The sequence below is a fragment of the Calypte anna genome, chromosome 4, assembly GCF_003957555.1.
Source record: "Calypte anna isolate BGI_N300 chromosome 4, bCalAnn1_v1.p, whole genome shotgun sequence".
NCBI lineage: Eukaryota > Metazoa > Chordata > Aves > Apodiformes > Trochilidae > Calypte > Calypte anna.
This window is the reverse complement of record NC_044247.1, coordinates 5,396,834-5,420,068: the sequence shown is the minus strand read 5'-3', so window position 1 is coordinate 5,420,068 and position 23,235 is coordinate 5,396,834. Positions and strand designations below refer to the sequence as shown.

At 47.8% G+C, this 23,235-nt stretch overlaps 1 protein-coding gene across 1 annotated transcript in view; it reads left to right on the top strand.

The window, feature by feature from the left end:
- Nucleotides 1-2,141: 2,141 nt before the first annotated feature.
- GPC4 (glypican 4) overlaps nucleotides 2,142-23,235 on the top strand; it is a 69,014-nt gene continuing 47,920 nt past the window's right edge. Inside the window, exon 1 of the mRNA XM_030448853.1 lies at nucleotides 2,142-2,344. Coding sequence (XP_030304713.1) covers nucleotides 2,176-2,344 — 169 coding nt within the window. The 5' untranslated portion in view covers nucleotides 2,142-2,175. The remainder of the gene's footprint in view (nucleotides 2,345-23,235) is intronic.

The window sequence follows — 23,235 nt, the reverse complement described above, 5'->3', positions numbered from 1 at the left end:
AATTAACTACTTGATCAAGTATTCAACAAAACCCTCCATGTTTTTCAGGAGGTTTCTTAAATCCTGCCGAGGTATGGGATTATAAGGAACAACAAATGGCAAGCTGTCTCTAACTCCACAGACTTTCTCACTCTCGTTTTCTCTCTCACTTTGGAATAAAAAATGCAGTGCTCCCTGCTGAGTTCTCTTTAAAATTCACATTGTCTCTTCAAATAAAGGCTGGGAGGGTGAGGTAGTGCTTTGAAAACCAGAACTCAGTCATACATTGCAGGGCCAGATCCTAGAGGATTATTCTCTCTCAGGACACTTTATAACTTCATGAGAACTTCTGGCCTGGCTTGTCTCACCAGCTCGTTGTGAGTGGCCTCAGTGGATGGCTGGGTGGCTGAGACCTCTACGCCCCTTTCCAGCAGGATGGCTGAATTTTCCCCTGGAGACTTTTAAAACTAGGATAAAGCAAACTTCAGCATTGTCCCCAAAGATGGCTTGGCCCATTTCCCATGGTGTAGTCAGGGGATGCTCCCTGCATCCCTGCTGGAAGGGAAGCCTCAGGAGCCTCCCCCATCGTGGCTGGCCCAGGCTGGGCAGTGGTAACACAGCTTTCCAGTGCTTTTTGGTGTAATTCCTAGACTACAGCAGCCCGAAGGCTGTGCTGAGCTGCCAGCATTGCTGCTGGAAAGCCCAGAGCTGAACAAGCATCTTGTTCCTGGCAGGCAGAGGGGCCATGCTTTGCTGTCGGTGTGCTCTCTCCAGGGAAATGAATAGAGGGTCTTTTCCTCCAGCCCCGCCTGGTGTTTTGCTGACAAAAGCTTGGGAGCAAGGGGGTGAGGCTGGCAACTTCCTTTGCTGTTGTTTCATGTCTGTCCTTCCCCAACGCAGCAATGAGAGAAATGAGCATAATAAAGGAGCATAATGAAATGTACCCTGCTGCACTTTTTTTTTTTTTTTTTTTTTTTTTTTTTTAATGATGCTATTGCCAAGCCATTACACTGTCAGGGGGCAATTACACTGTGACCAGACCCAGCACTGCGGCAGCAGGCCAGAGATGCCTGCTCAGTATCCCCCTGCTCCCAGGGCACAGACACAAAAACCTCACCATGACAGGCAGGGAGCAAGGTGTCCTTAAGCAGACTCTTGAAGTGACATTTCAGCTCTGTGAAAATATGACAGCCTGTCATTTTTCGCAGTACTGTGTTTTTCAGTAAGCAGAAGAAACCAGCAATTGTTGGACTTAAACCTGATTCAAGGGCTTAGCTGGGCTTGTTTACATGTATGTGTATGTCCGTGTGTAGGCCTGGAGAATGAAGGAGGAAGAGAGGCTGGAGGATTTTAGTGTCTGTTCCTGAGGCCTCTGTCCTGCCAAACTCTTGGAAACAGCAGATTAGTGAAAAATAGCTTGGTTTTGACGAGTCTTTCGTGCACATAGTTTAAACCTGTCACAGCAATGTCAAAATTTGTCAGCTCAGTGAACCTACTAAACCCGGAGCAGAGCTGAACCATCTATAGCTCCGCTTAAGGAAGGACAGCCAACCAACCCCTACCAGGGAATTTCTCCGTCCCTTGCGGGCCACTTTGGAGCTGCGGATGACCGGGAAAGTGGACGCCAGGTGGGAATTCCCCACGGCCGTGGGATGCTCAGACCCGGCTCTCCAGGCTGGGGACAGCCCTGATGAAAGGCGAGGAGCTGGAGTCCCCAGGCTGGCGGGGACTTGACGGCGGGCAAGGCCGGGAACCCCGGTCCTAGACTGGCTCCCCTCAGGCCCCCCGGGGGAGGGGGCGCCCGCTCGGGGCCAGGCCGGCGGTGGGGAGGGCGGGAGGGCAGCCTGGGGCTCCGCTCCGCCTCGCTGGGCGGGCGGATCTCGGCTCCTGATTTTCCCGGGGGCTGCAGAGGCTTGTCCCAGCCCTGCGCGATCCTGCTTGGCTGCCGCCTTCCCCGCCTCCCTCCTCCTCCTCCTCCCTCTCCACCACCACCCCATGTGCTTCCTGCCTGGCCAAGTTTGCAGAGCGCCGCCGCACGCCGGGCCAGCGCAGCCGAGGCGGAGCGGAGCGGGGTGCGGGACAGCGGGGCTCAGGGCAGCGGGCGCGGCTCCTGCGCGGCGGGGCAGGCTCGGCGGAGGCCGGCTCCGGCCTCGGGGCGCTCTCGCCCGGCCCCGGCGGCCCCTGCCCGCCCGCACCATGCCGCGGCGGCGCGGCTGCCTGCCGCCCCTCCTCTGCACTTTAGCCGCCCTCAGTCTGCCGCTGCTGCTGGCCGCCGAGCCCCGCGCCAAAAGTTGCTCCGAAGTGCGGAGGCTCTACGCCGCCAAGGGTTTCAGCCAGAGCGACGCGCCGAGCCACGAGATCAGCGGTGAGTCCCGATCGTCGCCGCCTTCTTTGTGCGCGCTCGGCCCGGCCCGGCCCCGCGGAGCGCGGGGTGCCCGTCCGGCTGTCCCCGGGCTGTCCCCGTCGTGCGGGGCCCGGCTCGGAGCGGGGCGGCGCTATGTTCGGCCTGGTTCCCGGAGCTCGGTTCGGGGTGCCCGACTCGGCTCGGTTTGCCTCCCCCGGAGCTCGGCGCGGATCCCGCCCGGGCTCGCCGCGGTGCACGGCAGGACCCAGAGCCCGGCGCCGGCCCCCCCCGTGCCGTGAGGCGGGCGGGACGCGCCTGTTGCCGACTCCGCTCCCCGCCGCTCGGGCGCTTTGCGCGGCGGCTGAGCGGGCGCTGTCTGCTCTCGGGCTGCCTTTCTTTTCTCCCGGGCGGGCGGCCCCGTCCCGCTCCCGGTGCTGCTGGCCGAGGGACGAAGAAATGGATTCTTTTTGTTTGTTTGTTTGTTTGTTTTTTCTTTCTCTCCACCTTCGTCCCGTGGTACTTGAGCATCCAGGGGACAAGAGAGCTCGCAGCCGGCAGCAGTAGGAAATGGTAGCTAATGTGCTCACACCCAAAACATTTTATTCTTTTTGTTTCATCCTTCATCTCCCTCCCAGGGCCACTGCTTTTATTTCCCTTTCTGAATGACCTACTGGACCGCATTCTCCGCGGAACAAAGGAAGTGCCTTTTTAGCTGGAATCCTCGGAGACCACCAAGGACTCCAGCTCATGCACTGCAATTTCGCACTACTTTCAACAATAACAAAAATGCATGACTGAATGGCTCAAAAATGTGGAGTGTTAGAGGCATTCATTTCAGCCTCGGACACTGTCACAACACAGACAGACCCCAAGTAAATACCTTTAGACGGCTAAGATAGAAGCTGGGGGTAATCTTTACCATTGGTGTGCCCTCCAGATCTGCATACATTGTCATTCTCACTGACAAAACTAAAATTATTTCAGTTGGTTGCACTCTTACATTGTCAGACTAATGATCCACGTTTAGTCTACATCTGTTAGAATAAAATTGTGGGCCCGTTTACTTCTCCAAGAAATATTTTAATGAGAAACGTCTGACTGGTTGCAGTTAAAATACTTTCCTATTCACCCTCTCTGCTTTTTAAAATGGTCCCTAATAAATAGGCTTGGATTTGAGTCCTGCCCTCTTTGGTGTAGGATCAGGCTCTGAGCAGACTTCCTAATGTGTACGGCATTGCAAACATTCGACCTAGTCCTTATTTTATATATTGTTGTTTAGGATGACTTGGTGAGCTTTAGAGGATGTCAGGAGTAGATCATGCTGACAGGGCTTCCATTTGAGGCTCTAAAGCTGTTGTCACTTCGACCCTATGCTTTTGAAATGAGGGGTCAGAGAAATATGATGAGCAAGGTAAGATTATTTGACAAAAGAAGGGCTTTTTGTAATGACACTCTTAAAATATCAACTGGGTTATGTCTCTGTTCCAGGGGTGTGTGGAGTCTGTGTCTGGCCTTGCATGGAAAGCAACAGGTCTTGAAAAGTTGTGTTTTAAATGTCACTCTGCAGGGTGTTTTGGAGAGGATGGTGGAAGTCTTTAAAGGAGGTGTGTTGTGTACAGCTTGAAAGTGTGGTGTACCTCAAGTGTGACCGCACTTAAAAATAAACCTCAAGTGGGGTGCTATACCTGCTGCAGTTTCACATTCCCCCATCAAATTTGTGTGGTTCTGGCATGTTTTGTGTTTAAAGGCTCTGGATCTCTCTTGCTGCTCAGCTGATGTATGTGGAGGATAACTGGTCACCTTGCTACTGGTTTTTAACTTCAGAGCGTGTGGTGCTTCACCTGCCATCGGTTTTGTGGGGTCAAGACAGGGAGCAGTGTCCTGAGAGCTGAGTGGGAAATGCTGCCTCTTATAATGCTGGAGGCTGAGGTTTGCCACCAGGACCAAGGGTCTGCCTCACGTATTGTGTCTTGAAAAATGAGTCACTTGCCAAACCTTTGATTTCAGTTGGTGTTTCAGGTGGTAGCCATGTGTTTTCCTTCAGGTAGGTCAGTGAATTGGCACAGCAGAGGCAGTTGCCCTGGAGCCTGGCTAATCAGTGAGAAGGAGATAAGTGTGGATAGGAAAAAGCCATGTGTTGGGATGAATATTCCATCGGGTGGTGGAAACTGGTGATTTCTACTTGGTAGCACCTCTCTGTTCACTGAACCAAGGTGGAGAGCAGGTTGGAGAGGTTTTAACAGGCTGTGATTCTGTTGGGATAATATATGAAAAAATGGTTATTACTGGCATGAACGCAAGGTCAGGGCCCATCAAATTCTTTAGATTTTTAGTTTGGTGGATTGCGCTTTTTTCTACTGTTCTCTTACAGAATTGCCTTAGATCATAGTGCACAGACAGAAACTTTCAGTTTCCCAGAAAGGTGTCCTAAAAGCTCTGGCAAATGAATTTATCTAAGTGTAGTGACTTCTTTACTGTTAAAGTAGGCAAGAGTTACTGATCCTACAAAATGTTGGCCTTGAATTGTCAAAGTGAAGCAGCTGGGGAGCATGGGCAGATGTGCCCCTGCACTAGGCTGCATGAAACTCAGCCTTATCAGATATGCACAGTGGTCATTTGGGGTTTAGCAGCATCTCAAGTGGACTTTTTTGCCACATTTATCTTCTCTCTGAGCAGCAGGTGTGTGCAACTTTTTTCTTTTGAGAAAGGGCCCATTCCAGCAGTCTTTTTATCTGTATTGTTATTATTATTATTTCAGTCACAGTAAATGGCTATTGGTTGTCCCTAATTACCTAGGAGTTGAATCTAATACTTATTTAGAGCAGCTTTAGATCATAATTAGAATATGTATAAATAGCAGGTTATATCTTCCTGTAGTACATAGGTATTTCTGAAAAGCTCACAGCTGGTCAACTCATTGTGTGCTTGGTAAGAGTTGTGTAGTGTGTTTGTAATGTGGAACATGTAGAATTTTTTTCCTTTTATGTTAACTTGGTGTTAGAGGTATAAAGACAGACTACTGCTAGAAATCTGCATGGAAGCATTTCATAAGTCATGTCCTTTTGGTTCTGCCTTGTATCCAGATCATCTTTAGCAGCTTCTGCACCCCACCTATAGCCCTGTGCTGTTTATGTTGCTCAGCATATGGCAGTGGCAAGATGCTGTCTTGCTGCTTTTGCTGGAGAGGTCAGCATTTTCATAAAGCTGATGTAAGTGGTTGTTTTGTGAAACTGTACTCATGATAACGTCTAGGTAGTCGGTGGTGTGGGGAGAGCACCAGCCTGTGACTGGTTTTAAGCTTACTTTAGATGTCTTCCGAGGAAAGGGCACATGTCAGAATAGTCTCGGTCCTACAGCCAGTAGCTGCTGGCTTTGTTCAAATCCTGCCCGGGAAGTGTAATTCCTTATTGAACCCACGTGTCTCTGGGCTGTGGCGGAGCAAAACTCCCTGGGAGTGACCGTCCCAGGGGCTGCTCACCCCGGCTGGGGCTGGGGCTGGTGAGGCTGCAGAACGGAATGCAAAGCGAGCTGGTGTGGATGGCATCCGGAGACCCACAGTAGGTGGCTGTGATTTAAAAACAAAACAAAAAAAAAAGCCCTCTTTCAAGAGGCTCCTTTTTGCCCTCAGGTGTTAAACGGATGGAAATTCCTTCCTTTTTCCTGTTAATTGGAAGAAATAGATGTTTCTTTTCCTGGATTGAAAAAGTGAAAAAAAAAAATCTTGCCTGTTGTTGGAAAGTTAACCTTTGAATTTCCTACAGAAGTGATGTGCCTTCCCTCACTGACACTGCTGTCCTTTTTTCTTGTGAGGATTTTGTGGTGCCATGGAGGCAAGCTTGAGCACAGCATGCCCTGTTGGGGAGCACAGAGCAAACCTGAGTCTGCCTGTGCTGGGAGCTGGGCATAAGCAATACCCTGTGTTCAGTCTGAATAAAGATGCTTGGTGTAATCTTTGCGTCTGTTTAAACTGAATTAATGGAATAGCTGCATTCATCTGTTGGGGGGGGTGTGGTGAGCAGTTCATTTACCGTGACAAGGTGAAATCACTTGTCCCTTGATTTTGATCACATGGTATTTTGACCAAAGTGACTCTGGCAGATGTGCCCTGATGTCCCAGTGTGATTATGGTTGCCAGCCAGGTGCCATCACCCTCCTGTGCTGCCTTAGTTGATTGGGAAGGCTGCTTGGTTGTCACCGCTGGTTTATGTATCAAGTTCAGCAGATGCATTTTTAGTTTTTTGTGTGCTTCTCTTCCACACAGCTTCTTCCAACCAAGAAACTGTTTCTGAATCTCATTCTGGTCTGTGTTACCCTTGCTGTCTGACACTGCTGAGCCTGTTGCAGTCTGTTTGCACAAGACAGCTCCTGGGCTCTTTGGGCTATGAGAAATACCACAAAATCTCTGGTCCTCCTCTCCATCTGAACGTGTGGAGCTACCTGGCCACTGCTTGTAGCTGTTTGCAGTGGCTCTTGTCCAGTGAAGGCAGTGGTCCTTGGCAGCAGGGTGATTTCTCCTGCCTGGCACACATTAATGTAGAAATTGCCTGACCACCCGTAGCTGGGGAAGTGACCGTCGGAGAACACCCCTGCGGCAAGTGCAAGTTCTGGCATGGAAAAGCAAATGAGATAGAATAGCTTGAAGTATTTTTAGCTGCTTCTAATGTCATTTAGCAGCTGGAAACAGCGGGAGGGGGGGGGTGCTGGCAGTGTGCAAGTTGCCCTCAGGCCACCAGCAAGCACCCCAGCATTTGGTGCTGGTGGCTTCCTGGCTCGGCAAGTGGTGGTGAGCAGTGGAGATGGCCCTGGCTGACTTATGGTTCTGGCTACTGCTTGCCAGGGACTCTGCTTTCTCCCTGTAAATTTGCAGCACAGGGTTTTGTTCAATTGCAGCAGCTCACTGTGTCCTAGCAGCCGGCAGCATGAAGCATGGAGTTAGCAGCAACTGCATGCAGTGGTCCGGGCTGAGTGGGAGTATCGCTTTCCTTGGCAGACACTTCATAGAAAGTTCTGTTTTTTCTGCCAGAATAAGCAATCATTACATTCCATACAATTCATAGTCAAATTATTATCTATTGTTAAAATTGCCTTAATTACCAGATGTTTCCTTAGACATTTAGCTGTTTTTTAGGAGGCTGAATAGTAGTGTGTACATTGTGCAGGAGGCCTGAGCTGCACAATGTTTTCAGTACTGTTTTGTAGTTTCAGGGAGATTTTCTGTGGCTTTCGAATGTCAACAGACTTTTTATTCTTGCTAAAAGGGCAGCAGAGTAAGGCTGGCATGGCTGTAAGGCACTGGATTTGCCTCAGACCTCTGTGCCCTCTGCCATGGAATGTATCCTTGATACCTGTGGAGCCAGAGGTTCAAGCTGAAGCATTGCTGCTGTGTGTGAGCAGTAGATGTGAGATGGCTCTGATGGGAGGAAGTTCCAAACAAAAATCTGTCTTGGAGTTGCAGGCAGAACCCACCCAGCAGCTCTGGGCTCTCTGGCAGGAGGTTGGAAGGATCCCGAGGTTATTCGGGGTGGTGGTGTCCATGGTCTTAGCCTGGTCTGTGGTATTGGCTGGTGACTTGTGCAGATCCCACCATCCTGGTTGTGTGCAATGAGTTGCCAATCCTGGTAGTTCCCTGGAGCCTGCATGGATAGAGAAAGGCTGCCAGCACTTCTTGAGAGGTGTCAGGTAAGTGGTTCTTGCTTCCTATCCCTTCCCACCGGAGCTGTTCAATATCTCCCTTCTAGTCTTCTTCTTACACCACGAAATAGAGCATCAGGATTATCCTGTCCGCTCCAAATCCATTGCCTCCTCCCAGAAGAGGAACAATCCTCTGAGCCCAATTCCTTGCTTTTGTTCTGCCTTTCTCTTTTCTTTTTTCTTCTTTTTTCCCCTTTTTTTTTTTTTGGGCAGGGAAATTCTTGAGAGAGAGAAAGATTGAGAGCCAGCCCCGGTCTCCGGGGCAATAACCTTGCATTCCTCACATTCCTTCTGCTTTCTCTTTCTTTTGAGATTATGAAGATAACTTCCTTCTCTCATTGCTAAGTAATGGAGGGCCCGGGAAAACTCTTAAATTTCCCTCTTGCTGCCTAAATTACCTTGTGTGATCCAAGATGCCCCATAGCAAAGCCCTCTGGGGCCCTGGCAGGGGCAGTTTGTGCCAGTTCACTGGCATTTGTGCATCTCAGGAAGAAAGCTGCTTCTTGTAATATTTTTTTTTAATTGCCAAGCATTTTAATTAAAAAGGAATGACTTTTCTGTAGCCTGTCTTCCCTGTTTCCTGGTTTGCTAAAGACTTTTCTTCGTGTTTTGTCAAACTACTTTGCCTTTCTAGCACAGATTTTGGGCCATCTGTGTTTTTCTCTGCCTGTGCAGTGTGTCTGCAGCACTGTGGAGGCTACAGCTGAATCACTCTGTTTGTTTTGGGGAATTTTCTTCTTGTTTACATCTTTCTGGTCTGGAAAAGACTCTTGGGTTAAAGCACCAGGTTGGGAAGAGGGGAGCTGCTGAAGAGGAGTTGGAATGATAAGATGTGTTGGGCTGGTGGGCACCACGTGGGCTGTCATCAGGCTTTGCCCTTGCACTTCTGGGGCTGTGCTGGTTTTCTAATGATGGCATTTCTGTTTGCAGATGACTTGGCCTGTCACACACATCTCTGTCTCGCTTCCTTACCGGTTTGTTCCATGTGTTCTGGCATGTCTCCTGTTCCTGTGGGGCCTGGGAGAGGGGCAAGATGGAATAGGGAAGGTGGTTGTGGGCCCGAAGGGCATAGGTGCATCACCCTGCTGGTGAATTGTAGTGCTTGAAGGGATGGACATTGTGCCTAAAAAGTGTGAATGGGGATACCTACTGGGTGGGATCAGTCTTTGTGAGAGGCTGGCCAGTGTTAGTTTTGATGTGACATTGGGACTGTGGTGTCTCTTTCCCACTGTAAAGCATTGCCTGATTTCTCCTCCCCCAAAAAAGCACTCTTAAAAATATTTTTTTTGTTCTTCTTTTAAGAAAAAAAAAAAATCTGTTAATTTTCAGTCTTTCTGCTCAGATTTTAGTGGTTTATGCAATCCGTGGCTGATGGATTTGAAGGTATGTGAGTTCCCTGTGAGGGACTCCTCCCTTGGCTGGTTTGGGTGTAGGAAAGGTGCATGGTCAGCAGAGAGGAGCTGCCCTGAGCCAAGGATTTCAAAGGAGTATTTCTCTTAATGTTTCCAATTTAGAAGTCGAGAATTGTCTGGATTTTAAACAAATTCAGATGGGAGCAAACAATGAGGAAATGTTTAAAATATGTTTCAACATTTTTGTGGGAATAGGAACTGTTCTTATACGGGCTAGGCTACAGCTTTCAGGAGGTGAAAATACGTGGCCTTTACACATTGTCAGCATTGTTGCTACTTTTTTTTTTTTTTTCCTCTTCTTTTTTTAAAATGCTCATAGGAAATTGGCTTTGGTAATTGAGTTTCTACAGAACCACAACATCCAATAGCTATTCCTTTCTAGGGGTCACAGTTAGGTTAGTGTAAGTAATGTGCAGTCGGTTTAACCTCTTGTGGTTTGTAGTGCTATTCTAGAAATTACTGGTGATTTGGGGTGTGTTGGGAGTAACAACTTCACAGGAAAACCCCAAATGTCAGGGTGTCTGGTTTTCAGAGAGCTCTGACAGCTTGCCCCTTGAAAACAGGGCACCTTGTGGTATGTCTCTGGAAGGGATGTGCTTGCATCAGAAAATGTAGTTAAAGCCTTTACGGCCCATTAACTTTCCTTTGGAAAGAAGCTGAAACAAACCTTGGTGAATTGTTTATTCTTGTTGACTTGTAACATCCCCCTGCTTGGAAGCAGCCTGCATAGCCTGCACTGGATGCTCCATGCTGGATGCTCCGTGCTGGGTAGCATCGCCCCACGTGGCTGATCCTCTGACTGTGGCTCTGATGGAGAAGCGACAGTGCCCTAGACCCCCAAATCTCCCTGGTTTAGGGTATTTGCTGGCAGCAGAGAGCCGGCTTTAAGAATTATGAGCTGGGATTTTAGCTTGGTAGAATTGACAGTTTGGTATAAAAAGCTCTGTGTTGCAGCCTGCGATGACAGGGGGTGATAAATCACTCTTGGCTGGTGCTACAGGTTCCAATAATGGTGTTTTAAAAAGATTACATGGGTTTTAATACAAACTTTTTGCTTCTTTGTACTCTCTTCTTTTTCAAGAGCAGAGCCTGTTTTGATTCAGCATTCTTGGAACATAAAGACAGAGCCAGGATTTTTACTGGGCTGAAAGGCATTTTTTTTTTTTTTTTTTTTTTTTTTGCATCTCCTGCAAAGTCGAGGATCTTGTTGGAGTGTCTTTATAGCAAGCTGGCTGTCAGTGTCCTCTTTACAAGGGAGCTTGCTTATTTGTTTGTTTTAAAGGTAACTTTGCCCCAGAAGATTAAAGAGCAAGCAGCTTTGCCCAGGTCCGGTGAGTGCTATTAGAAAGAGATTTGTGATAGGGAGAGACTTTGCATGATAGTAATAAGGGGGAAAAAATAACCTCCTGCACCCTTCCTGCCTTTCCTTGGCCTGTTCCCGTGGGAGGACAGGGCACTTAAGTGATCAAAGAAACCAGCACAATTATAAGCCTGATGGAAAGTAATTCCTTTGTCAGGTACCTGTGCGTACCTGGGCAGGCTTTACCTTTGCTCCAAGTAGTGCGAGGTGGATATTTTTTGTTCACCTGCCAGCCTCTGTGTTTCTAAAGCAGGGGGACTGCTCAGCAGTTCTGGGGGAGCACAGGTTGCCCAGTGGGACGAGGCAGCGTGGCAGCAGCAGCAATGCCAGGGCAGAGGCACTGGAGCTGGTGGCTGGCAAAAACCCGGTGTGCAGATCAGAGGTCAGAGAGGTGGCACGGGTTTGGTTTGGTCTGGAAGAAAGCAAACGGGCTTCCTGCCGAGTTTTGGCTCCGATCAGAGATGGAGCTGAGGATGCCAAAAGATAGTGTGCTTTTCTTCTTGTTGGGGGGGGAAACGTCTTTGCTAGGGTCTGCTAATGATTCAGTGCTGTTTACATAATAACTGTGGTTCACTATCATTAGCTCTCATAATGAGATTTCTTTCTTGTATTGCAACTGCTTGTTGGTTTGGTTTTACATGCTCCTTCTCTCTTGCTTCCCAAGCACAGTCTTGAGCTCACTCTGGGCCAGGCGAAGAGGCAGCGTGGGAGCTTTAAATCCTGGCTTGGCCTCCCTTCAGTGGCTGCAGGTGTGTGGGAAGTCTTACAGGTTGTCCCTGCACAGCAGAGAAGGGGAAGGGGGCTTGTATCACCGGGATAACTTCTGGAAGACATAGGCAGCAGATTGGGGCATCATAGCATTTTAGTGGGGCTGTGTTTAAATTAATTTTGAGTCCTTTCTTGCTACCGTGTTTAGGTGTTTTCTTCCCTTGTCTGGCTAATGGTGAAGGTGGTGTTGCCATGGCATGCTGCCAGTACCTGCCTCCCGCAGCATCCTGCCATCTGAGCGGTGATGCCGGGTAGTGCTGGGGGATAACGCCCACTGCTGAGCTCTTATTAAATAAATAATGTCACTGGGAGGAGAACACAATAGCATGAGCTCTACCTCTTGAAAGGGTAAGGTTGAGTGTTGTTTTGTTCCTGGTCTTTTTTATTTGTTTGGTGTTGTTTGTTTTCTTTCCCTTTTGAGCTTGATGGAGAGGGTGTGCTATGGTTTTGGAGCAGCCCTGGGTGCTGGCAGATGCTGAATGGCTCCAGAGCAGGATGAGTCCCCTGGGGACAGTGGGTGCTGTCAGCAGGGTGGGCTTTGCAGAAGCTGCTTGCCTATGCCAGGGCATGCACACCCTCTCCCATTTGGCTGTGGGTGACCACTTGCTTAGAAATACACCCCAAATTATTTGCTGCCAGTGGCTGATGAAGGTCTTGACTGCTGGAGGGAGAGCCGGTCAGAGGATGAATTAACCTTCTCCTTTGCATAACAGAGCTCCTTTTTTGAGCTGGAGAGGGTCGCACTGCTCTTGGCCACGTGTCTTCTGCTAATTAACACAGGTTAATTGGGACTGGTTGGAGAACCATGGCTTGGTATGTGGAGGCAGCTTGAAGAGATGGGGCCCAGGGCTGTTTCTGCCCTGTTGAATCCAGCCTACCAAAGGGACACAGAGATCCTGGTGGTAGGCATTTAGCTAGTGAAACTCCACATAACTCAGCTCTCCACTTTATTAAAGGCTCCTTTATACCACTTCTTTGCTGTAACCCCTGTGAGAACAGCCAGCCTTTTCAGCATCCTGAAGCCTTCCTTGCCAGGTCAGCCTGGCTGGCACAGGGCTGCTCCAGACGAGCCCCAAAGCTGCTTTGGAAGAAGTCTGTGAGGGGATGAGGATGCCAGATGAACCTGGTGCTCCCAGCCAACCTTTGTCAGCCTTGCTGAAACCAGGGGCCATCCCACCCACTCGCCAGGCAGCTCAATAGGGTACTGAAAAAAATAGTTATCACGTGTAGGGGTTAATATCTAGGTATCAAAATATGCACAAAAGGTTTAATGAGACTTCCTCCTTTTCAGTGAATTATGGCTTTAAAATATTTGCATTCTTTCCTGAAAGATTTAGGAATAATTATATAGCACTCAGGGGCAAGGCATTGCCAGATAAACTTAACAACTCTATAATTTGTACTCGAGGCAGGGTTTCCTGTAAATGATAGCTTTGTTTAATTTTACAATACTACTTCCAAATGTTTGCTGGGTAGGAATTGCAAGCTAAACTGGACTTGTGAATCTGGAAGAGTATTTATTTGTTTGTTATTGCAGACAATAAAAGCTGCTGTATTAGGCTAAAACTTGGCATCTCCTTTAAAACTTCCAGGCATCCTTTCCCAGGCAGGTTTGATGGGGTGGGCAGATGATGTAGGGTGCAAGCAGCTTTCCATCTTCTCTGTACAAAATCCCTGAGTTGCTCTGGGATCTTCTGCTCTGCCTTTCTTTTTTCTGGGGTTGGGAAAGGAACGCTGCAGTCGCAACACACATACTTTATTTCCATTACTCAAAGCTGGAGTCATGCATAGTTACAGCCAAAGACACTTCAGCAGCTCTGGGGATAACAAGATAGCTGACAGACTGGAATGCGGATTTATCAGGGGTAAAAACTGGCAAAATTCCTTATTTCTGATTCTTCTTTTTAAATAGGTCCTTCATGCTCCTGCTGCATAAGCCCACCGAAAGATTTAACCCCTTGTGTTCTCGCAGCTGATTCCAGGGATACACAATGGGACTGCCTGTGTGTCTTCTGGGATTAAATTGCTCAGCCCCTGTTAGTGCCTGGGTGTTGTTTTTAAAGTATGAAGCTCTTCCAGGAATGTTTTCTATGGGTTTTTATTTTACAGTGTGGGCCTTTGCACCAGATGTGTGTCTGAGTGACCACAGAATGTAAATTTTACTGTGTGTTGCCTTTGGTCTGGCAGTTTGGGAGACTACTGGGCAGTTAACATTGGAGGATTGTGCCATGAAATCCGCTTCCATAGGATTTGATTGATATTATTTTCTTTCAGAGCAAATCTCTTTATTGGCTTCAGTTACATTTTGATGTAGAGCTACTTTGTTAGGACCTGGACATATTTATATTGCTGTGAGAAACAGGTCATCTTTGGTATTATGGCTTTTCAGTAATTTATATATTTTAATATTCTGAGACACTCAGCAATTTCTTCTGGGGGAAACAAGTTATGGCAGAAGCAGCACACTTGGAAGTTAAATAGATTAAGTGAAATCCCTCAATTACAGTAGCAAGGTTCAGCAGACAAGTCAAGCTGCTTAGGGAAAGAGTTTCAAGTTAAAATTTAACCTTTCCCCAATCTTCTGCAAGTAGCTCCTAGTGCAGCAAGCCCTGCCTGGTGCCAGCCCAGTGCAGGAGCCTGGGAAGGGGGATCTGACGTGGCCATCTGTGGGGTGGCTGGATTTGGGGCTGGTGGTTGTGCCTCCTGTGGTTCTGTGTTTCAGCCAGCGGAGAACGAAGAGAATTTCACTTTTTATTGGAAAAGGAAAGGATTGCACAACACTTTGTTTTGGAAAAAATGTCATTGTTTGAAAATAGCATGAGAGCAGGAGGGGGGCTGTTCCAAAGCCTGGGGGGCTTGGGTGAAGCTTCAAGGCTTTAGTGTAAGCTCAGACTTCTTTGCCTCAAGGTGTCCAGGCTGGAAAGCTGCACTTCTGCCATCCCTGCCTCTCTTTGGTGATAAAGAATGGCAAACTTTCCCCGTCCTTCTCCCCTCTTTTCTTCTTCGTCTCCCCTCTTTTCTTCTTCGTCTCCCCTCTTTTCTTCTTCGTCTCCCCTCTTTTCTTCTTCGTCTCCCCTCTTTTCTTCTTCTTCTCCCTTCTTTTCTTCTTCTTCTCCCTTCTTTTCCATTTTTTGTTTGTTTTCAAGGGAAAATAATTTAAAATAAGTCTTGAGGGGTGTGTGGAAATGTCAGTGACTGACTACACTGAATGCACGTGAAACCTGGTACCTGGGTGCTCATGGGAGAGTTGCTGGTTCCTGGTTCTTTCCCTCCCAGTGCTCTTTGCCCTGTTCCTGAGTTTATTCCCTCAGTTACACCCCAGCCATGTGAATCTGAACCAACATGGACCCCTCAGCACTTTACTATGGGTGCTTCTCTGGGCCTGTTTTGTCCTGGTGCATCTGCAGGGATAGGTGCCCGCTCATACTGGGAAGTGACTGGTCACAGCCCAGTCCTGCCCTGGAGACCCCCAGCCCATGCAGGAACACCACCACCACCACCATCCCTCCCTCTGCAGCCTTGTTTCAGCCCTGCTCTCCTTGTCTCCTGTGGGTTGTTGGATGCTTCCCTGCTGCAGGAACTGCCCATCTCTCCTCCAGGCTTTTTTTAGCCATGAACTTTTTATAGAGTTTGCTGACGGAGGGTGCTGGGACAGCACAGCAGCAGCAGTGAGGAGTGTGAAAAGCCCCTCTCTTGACTTGGAAAGGATGAACACAACTGGTAAATGGATCCCATCCTTCTAATCAAGCATCCCTTCCTGGGGCTGACAGCCTGCTGGGAGCTGTTTACCTTCCTGGCAGCGGATTTTGGATGGTGCCACCTGGGAGGTAGATGGCAAAGGTCCTGTTTGCACTCACTCCTCCCCCCAGGTTGCTCAGGGATGTGCTTTAAAAGACAAAGTAAAGCCCTTCAATGCCTGCCAGCAAAAGCCTCGATGCAATTGTCCCCTGGTATGATAAGGTGCTTTCAGCCAGACGTGTTGTTTTTCCATCCCACTGAAGCTGTTTGCACAAGCCCAGCTGCCATGCATGACAGGGAATCAAAATTCAGGTCTGCAGGTGGACAGTCTCTGATACTTGGAGCTGAGGTCTTTGCTTTTTCCAAAATATCTAAGAAAATCTTGACCCTGTGTTGGCTAGAGGGGAGGAGGCCTTTCTGGGAGGGTCTCTTTCTGGCTGTAGGACATGTCCAAGCTTTGGGTCCCTTTCCAGGCTAAGGAAGAGTTTCTAAAAAAGCAAAAAGAGACAGAGCCTTGGTGGCTCAGCTTGCATGGGCAGCAAGAGCCATCCAGTGTGGGATGGGCAAAGCCATCTCGGGTGTGGGGAAGGAGAGATGCCATGTTCTGTGCAGAGCATCACAGCCATTCCTGCTGCAGCTGCCACCACCGGCTCCTGGCAGAGGAGCTGCATGCCCAAGCAGTGAAATATATTTGAAAGGAGGGAAGGTAAACCCAAAAGGATGGTCTTGAAAGGTTGTCTCGGCCTCCTGTGCCCTCCTGCCCTCCCTGTGGCCATTGTCCCCTGCAGCACTGTCTTTCATCTGAGAGGCTTTTGTCCCTCCTGGGAGGATTTCGCTCAAACAAACTTTGTGGTACAGAAGTTGGCTTGCAAATTGTTGAAAAGATGTTGAGATTTATCTGTGCTAACATGAGGTGGAGGAGTGCCTGTGTGAACCTCCTGGCTGATAAGGCCAGTGTTCACAGCTGTGCCAAGGAGAAGTGGTGTAAATAGAGTCCTGCAGGGGGGAGAAGGAAGAGTTTTTAATTTTGTGATACCCTTATCTTAATCTTTTCTCCCCCTCCCCCCAGCCTTCTTGCCTTTTCCAAGGTAAGTTAAGCTATTCAGCCTCACCTTTTCCACAAATACTGGCAGGCTTCTGGTTCCAGACCTGGGGAATACATTGGGAGTCTGTTCCAGCAGCGGGATGGGTTTTCAGACGTAGGTCGTGTTGTGCTTGCTGAGCACAGTGCACTGCTTGTGTGAGCTGGGTGGCTTCTGCCTGGGCTGTTAAAAATGTAAAACTTGGTGGGAATAGCAGGCAAAGGCTTAAAAGCACTTTCTTTTTTCAGGTAAAAGTCTTATTTACAAACTCAGCTGTGGTCTTGAATCTGAGGTGGCTGGTTTAATGGGAGATAAAGCTGAGATGTGGGAGGTGTAGGGGCTGGTTCAGACCCTCACTGCTGCTGCTGGGCTCCCAGCACCACTGCTCCCAATAAAATGTCTCTGGGTAAGGAGGCAGTGACCCAGGCATCATCTGCAGTGGTGGCATGTCCCAGCAGATGTCCTGCCTGCTGTGCCCAGGACAAGGCTGTGGTTGATGCCTCCTGATACTCAGTGGCTTGGAAAGGATCTGCCCCCCTTTTATTCAGGGGGACTAAACGCAGGGCTGTGCTGCTTGCTGGAGGGAGCATTTCCAACAGCCGTTTCTCTTTTCTTTCCCCTGGCTTGTAGTTGTGCACAGTGTCCCAATTTCAGAGGTGTTTCAAAGGTCTTGGGAAAACTGCACCTTGGATTTTTTGGCGCTGGATTTCCCCGTCTCCTGTTGCGCTGCTTATTTGCCTTTCTCTGTGCAATGCTTCAGGCTTAGCTGTGTGCTTTTTTGGAGGTTTGTCTGATTTATACAAACAGTTCTCAGAAATTTTAGCTGAAAAGCAGGTTTTTGTCCTGGGAATAGGCAGGAACCACTTGTGTGCAATCTTTGTGTATAAAGTTGCCTTTCTCTGCTTATAAACAGTGGCCTAGGATGGATGTGTGGTGGACCTGTTTAGATACAAATCTGACCCACCTCCTTGGTTTTGGTACTGGCGTCCCCTTTGAGCAACGTGATCTTTCCTGCTTTTTGCAGTATCACGTGATGTGAGGTTTTTAACTGTTAAAACTGGAAAGTCATGTCAAGTTGTGTCTTGCTGCAAACAGCAGTGTATGCTTTTTTATTTTTTTTTTTTTTCCCCAAGATAGTAATACAGATTGCTCATTAGTTTCCTGTGCAATCTTCTTCTGCTGGCCTAGCAAGCAAGGGGCTGGTAGCCACAGGGAACCTGTTGCATGTCCCAGTAGCCTGTGACAGCTCTGAAGGTGGGAGAGGTAAGCAAGGAAGCCCAGATGTACAGCTCAGCACTCCAGCTGTTCCTCCCAGGGCCCTTCATCTGGGCTTGTTTCCCCAACCCTGGTTTGCATGAGATTGACACGAGCTAATTATTTTTGAAAACTCTTTAATTGGTGACTCTTTTGGGAAGTTGTTTCTATAGTCACAAGCAGAGGCAAGACATGGGGCAGAGCAGCATCACCTTCTTTCCTAGGAATGCAAGCTGGAGCAAACAGTTGGCAGAATCACTGGGGTCACCAGTGAAGCAAGAAAAGCCTTCGTTTGCTTTTGTGGGCAAGACTGAGAAATGCAATGTGGCACAAACTTGCTGCTTTAGTGGGTCTTCAGAGTGTGCAGCTACATGGTGAGATATATAGTGTGGGTTCCTGCAGATTAACTCAAAACGGAGTTGTGATGTTCTGGAGAAGCACCACTGGGTTTATGGCAGTGGTACTTCCAGGCTCCTGTTCTGGAAAGCTGCTCTGCAGTGGGAGTTTCCTAGCTGAAACATGGCACCCAAAACTGGGGCACTCTATATATGGGCTTGCTTTGGAAGGGCTCAAATAGTCGTCCTGCACTGAGCTAAACTGGGGGGGGCAACCAGGGAGGTGCAAGCGTGGAACAGTGTGAGTGCTCTACCATCCCTTTGGTACCAAAACAATCTCTGGGTTGTTTCGAAAATCTCTTGTGGAAAACTTTCCAATTGTAACTGAAGTCTCCTATATGTCCAACCAGGACCAACTTGAACCAAATTCCATTTTCTGAGACTCTCTGGTCCTTGAGAGAGAGGAAAATAACTGGTCCATCAAATTGCAGCACACGTGCCTTTGGGGAGCTGGTACCTGCGAGCCAGTGGTGTTTTCTGTGAGAGATGCTTCAGCAGGAGAGGTTTAGGGCTGAGCAGGCCTTTCCAAAAACTGTTTTAGCTTCTGGGACCTCTAAAAATTAATTTCCAGGGGGGGCCACAGCCCCCTGCATTGCCAGCTTCAGACCACTGCCTGTGTGTGTGCGCTTCCACAGACCCCTCCAGTCGCCCCTGGATTTCAGACCACAAACTGAATATGAGCCAAACTATTTTTGGGGGAAAAAAAAAAAAAAAGCATTTGGAAATCTGACCTTTTGTGTATCTTTTTCCCAAGTCTCTTAACCTGCTCAAAATTCTTAAGTTATCTGCACTGTTGCTCTGCTTGGCAAGCTTTGCAGACAGGGGAAGGGCTTATTAATGTGGGTTTTTACATAGATAAATGTGGTTGTGAAGTACTATTGACACATGGAAATGTTTGTGGATGCGTAGAGCAGAATCAGCTGCTTTGTGATAGCTCTGTGCCAGCTCCTTCATATGAATATCTTTACAAAACCCAAGTGTAGCAAAGCACCTTTAAAAAAAATAAAAATATGCATATTTCTGTGGCTTAAAAAAAAAAAAAGCAAAAATCAAATCCAAAACCACACACTCCCTTCTTAGTAAAAGTTTTGCACGCATCGGAAACAAAGGCATCAACATTTGCTTGTCAGAGCTAATAAAGTTTGCTTGGATCTTAATTTTTCTGCTTGATTTCACAAAGTAATTGAAACTTCCTTTTTGCTGCAAGCTCTTTTTTCTCTTTTTTAAAAAAATATTCTTAAAAGAACATCTTTTGGTCAGTGAGTTGATGGAATTTTGCTCAGAAGGCAGGCATGGTTCGAGTGCACTGAATGACTCGTCAGTCAAAGCTTATAGGACAAATTACTTGTGTCTGCAAGTCATTCCTCCAAGTTGAAAACCACCTAGACCAAATAAACCTTGAACTAGAGGTTTTACAGGAGCTTTTGAGCATGTAAGTGAAGCTTTTGTAATCTCAGTGATCTGATAAAACCTTAAAAAAAACCAAGGTTCCCATAAAAAAAAATAGTTCCACTTGAGGTGATAAAACCCACATCTGGTAAGCTTTGCTTGCTACCTCCTGATGATCTGTGAAACAGCAATGGTCCCTGCTCTAGAGGAGAGGACTGTGCCATACTCTTGCTGTAGGGGGGAACACACCAAAAAAAAAAAAAAAAAAGTTCATTTGAGAGCAAAACTGTCAGCTTTAAACACATCCTCCAGCTCCCATTTGCAATTGCATGACTGGGGTGTCCTGCTGCCTGCCTCCTGGCCTGCATGGCACAGGCACTTTTGGAGGTTGGGATAAGGAGGAGCCCGGGTAATTGAAAGCAAACAAACAGTGAAGACAAAAAAGGAAACATAAAACAGCAAACCCCAAGCCACAAATAGAAAACAGACTTTCCAGATTGATTAGTTCAAATTTGTTTATTTGAAGTCCCCAAAAGTTCGCATCATCGCTCTTTTGAGGTGTCTCTCCAATTTTGCAATTCGTTAACCATGTGTTTTCGGATCAGCTTTTCACAAGACACAGACCCTGTTTTTTCATGTGTTGGTGTTGCCTTAAACTTTCAATTGAGAAGAGAGTGGCAGGCTGCTAAGACTCTGTACTTTAACGTGAAGATGCTGCTGTTGAGGGACCTACACTCCATAAAATCCACTTTTGTGGAGGATTTTCCTCACGTGTGTTAAAGTGGTGAATACAGTTAAGACACATTACTGATCACTTTCTTAACATCTCCCTGCTGGAAGCAGTTTAGGAATAGTGATGCACTTACTAGCTTTGGGAGAGAGTGGAGACCTGAGAAACTGTGGTTTTACTTCTGTTTTTCAGCGTGTTTTGGACAGGAAGGTGCTTCCTACCTGCAGTAACAGATCAATACAGGTTTTTTTTTTTTACAGATTTGGCTTAAGCACCCTTAGGCCCCCAGACAGAGGAATTACATCTCCAGCCTATTAACCATCAACGAGTCAGGTCTAGATGCCTCGATTGTGTCTGAGATTTCTAAACTGAATCCTTTGCATAAAATTAGCGTGGCACGAATGCGTCCCAAGGAAAAGCAATAACTTCCCAGGGATTTCACCCTGCCTCTCCAGGAAGGAGTAAGTACTTTTCAGGTCCCACTGATACCATCTCCTCCCTTGGTGCTATCAAAGGGGATGGAAGCTCCCTGCCCCTCCAGCAGCTCGGCTCTGATGTTCTCTCGGATCTAGGTGCATTGTTTATCTTTAACTAAAGGCTTGGATAAACTTCCAAAATAAATGAATGTAGTAGTCTAACACAGACTGCTTTGGCAGAGGTTTTCTGGCGTGACTCAAACATTATAAATATGAAAGCATCCAGACTTCAAACACAAAACTTTTGGACAAAGTTTCCATAGTTGTCTCTTAAATCACCAAAAGGGGAACTTTTTCTTGAAGAAGAACTTTTCTTCCTGATTAAGAGCTGATCAGTGAAGACAGATGAGTTGGGGAGCTTTGCAGCTCTGGTCAGGAGCCGGGAGGCACCGCGGGGTCACCGGCACCGCTGCGGCGAGGCGGGCAGAGCCGCGCTCGGCTGCACGGAGGAATGCGGTAACAGGATTTAAAGGAAACGTACAGAAGTAACGAGGATTAAGGGTAATTGTCTGCCCCGGCCCTGCCAGGGGTGGCAGGATGTGGCCATGTGGGGATCGACCTTGCTCTGCAAGGTGAAGGTCCCCTGGTTAGGGTCTGTTTGGAGAGGACTTTATAGGTTTGGTTGGCTTTTAGGTGCTCTGTGGAGAAATGGAAAATAGTAGATTGGAAAGGGAATTTAAAAAAAAAATTATTTTAAGAAGTCTTTCCTTAAGCACTTTAAGGCTGTTGGAGCAAATATTTCTCTAGTTGGTGGGAGAGTTCCAACAAATGTATGATTCGTGCCATGGCTGGGCTCTCTTTTTGCTGGCCCCGCACAAGTGTTGCTTTGTGCAGGGAGCAGACGTCCCCTGACACTGAACACTCATCCCAGGGCTGAGCTCAGGCTGGGAGGAGGCCTCTGGCTGAAGGACTTTGCCAGTGAATTGGTTTTGAGAAACAGTGTGATGCTGTTGGAGGTTTTATGGGGACTTTGCTTCCCCTTACAGGTCAGGCTGGTTACTGAGGTCTTGCAGAGAGGCTGCAGCATTCCTGGACTTGAATAAGGAAGGATTTGGGGAGCAAAGGCCCTTGGGGTTGTGAAATCCTGGCTGGAGCTGGCCATACAACAAGCATGACCTTAGGGAGCTGGGTGGCCAAATCAAGAGTTAATCATGTTGTGTTTCTGTGCTCTGGGGAAGACCGAGCGCAGGATAGATGGAAGGATGGATGGATGGATGGATGGATGATGCTTGTTGGTGACATGGGGGTACCAGCAGAACCTTCTGAGCTGGCAGCACACCAGTGAAGGCAGGTAGGGCATAGGCATGGCTCTGAACAGTCACATTGTGTGGATAAGTAAAAACTGTTTGATGTCTTCCAAATCAGACCTGCAAAGGGAGTTGCACCCAGTCACTCTCACCTAAATTCTGGCATCAGGCACTTGCCATCCTGGCAATCCCTGTGTTATTTTCCTGGCTGGGGAAGGTGGTGGTTTGCTGGGCAGGGCCACTGGGGTAGCACTCTCCTGTGGCTCTCAGCAGGTGTGAGTGGACAACCTGCCCAAGCAGAGCCATGCTCCCTCAGCCCTTGGGTTTTAGTAATGTCTGATAGCAGCTCACATGCTTCTCCATCTTTGTGAAATGCCTTTGGGGATGACAGGGGTGTGCAGAGGCAGAGAAGGGTGCCCAGTTCCTGGCATGAGCCAGCTCTTAGATGGTAGCTGGACTTTGCTACACCTGAAACCTTAAAGCTTTTCAACTTTTGGTTTATACTTTCAAGGACCAGAAGTCCTAACACCTGCTCTGAAAGAGGGATACTTTTTCAAATTGAGAAGATGGAGGATTTCTTCTCTGTGCAGAGCTTTAGCTTGCTTCTGCTCGCTCTCTGAGTGGGATTTCTAGAGATGGGAGGCACTGGGTGATGTGGCATGGGAGGCTGGTGGTATACAGGGCAGCAGGAGGAATGAGATAAGGAATTGGAGGTCTAAAGTCCAAGCTTTAGGGTGGAAAGAAAGCCCTACCATTGAGAGCTGTGTGGTGCAAGGAAGGGACTTGTGTGGATTTTGCTGTGAAAGCAAGGGGAGCAAAAGTAGACCTTCTGTCCATGTTACCTGGGACTTTTGGTTGGTCCTGGCTGGTCCTGGCTCTCTGCTGAGCCCCTGCACTCCATTGGCTGTCATCCCTACCTGAAACCACTCAAGGCAGGGGGAAGGAACATGTCCTTATGGATTAAAAAAGTCACCCTCCCACTTCCCAGATGTGTATATATTTGTATGCAGCCCTACAAGGTAGTTGATTGCAGCTTGGTGTTGTGTTTTGGGTTTGTTTTTTTCCCCTTTTCTGTTCTGTGTAAGGCTGGTCTCAGAATTGCAGCAGGTTCCAAGGTGCCTATTTGGGATCCTGCAATAGAGAATTAATATTGGTGGAAGTTAATTAACATCTCTCTCTTGCATTCCAATTTATAGATTAAATTACTGTTTGTATAAAGCCTAGGATATTTTAATTTTTTTTTAAAGTCAAAACCAGGAAACTGGCTGAATTTCATGAACTTTGTTTCTTATTTAAGGAATTAAAAACGTCTTTTTGGGACTTTTTAAAATTTTTGCTTGGGTCATAGCTGCCAGTTCACGTGCCCTTAG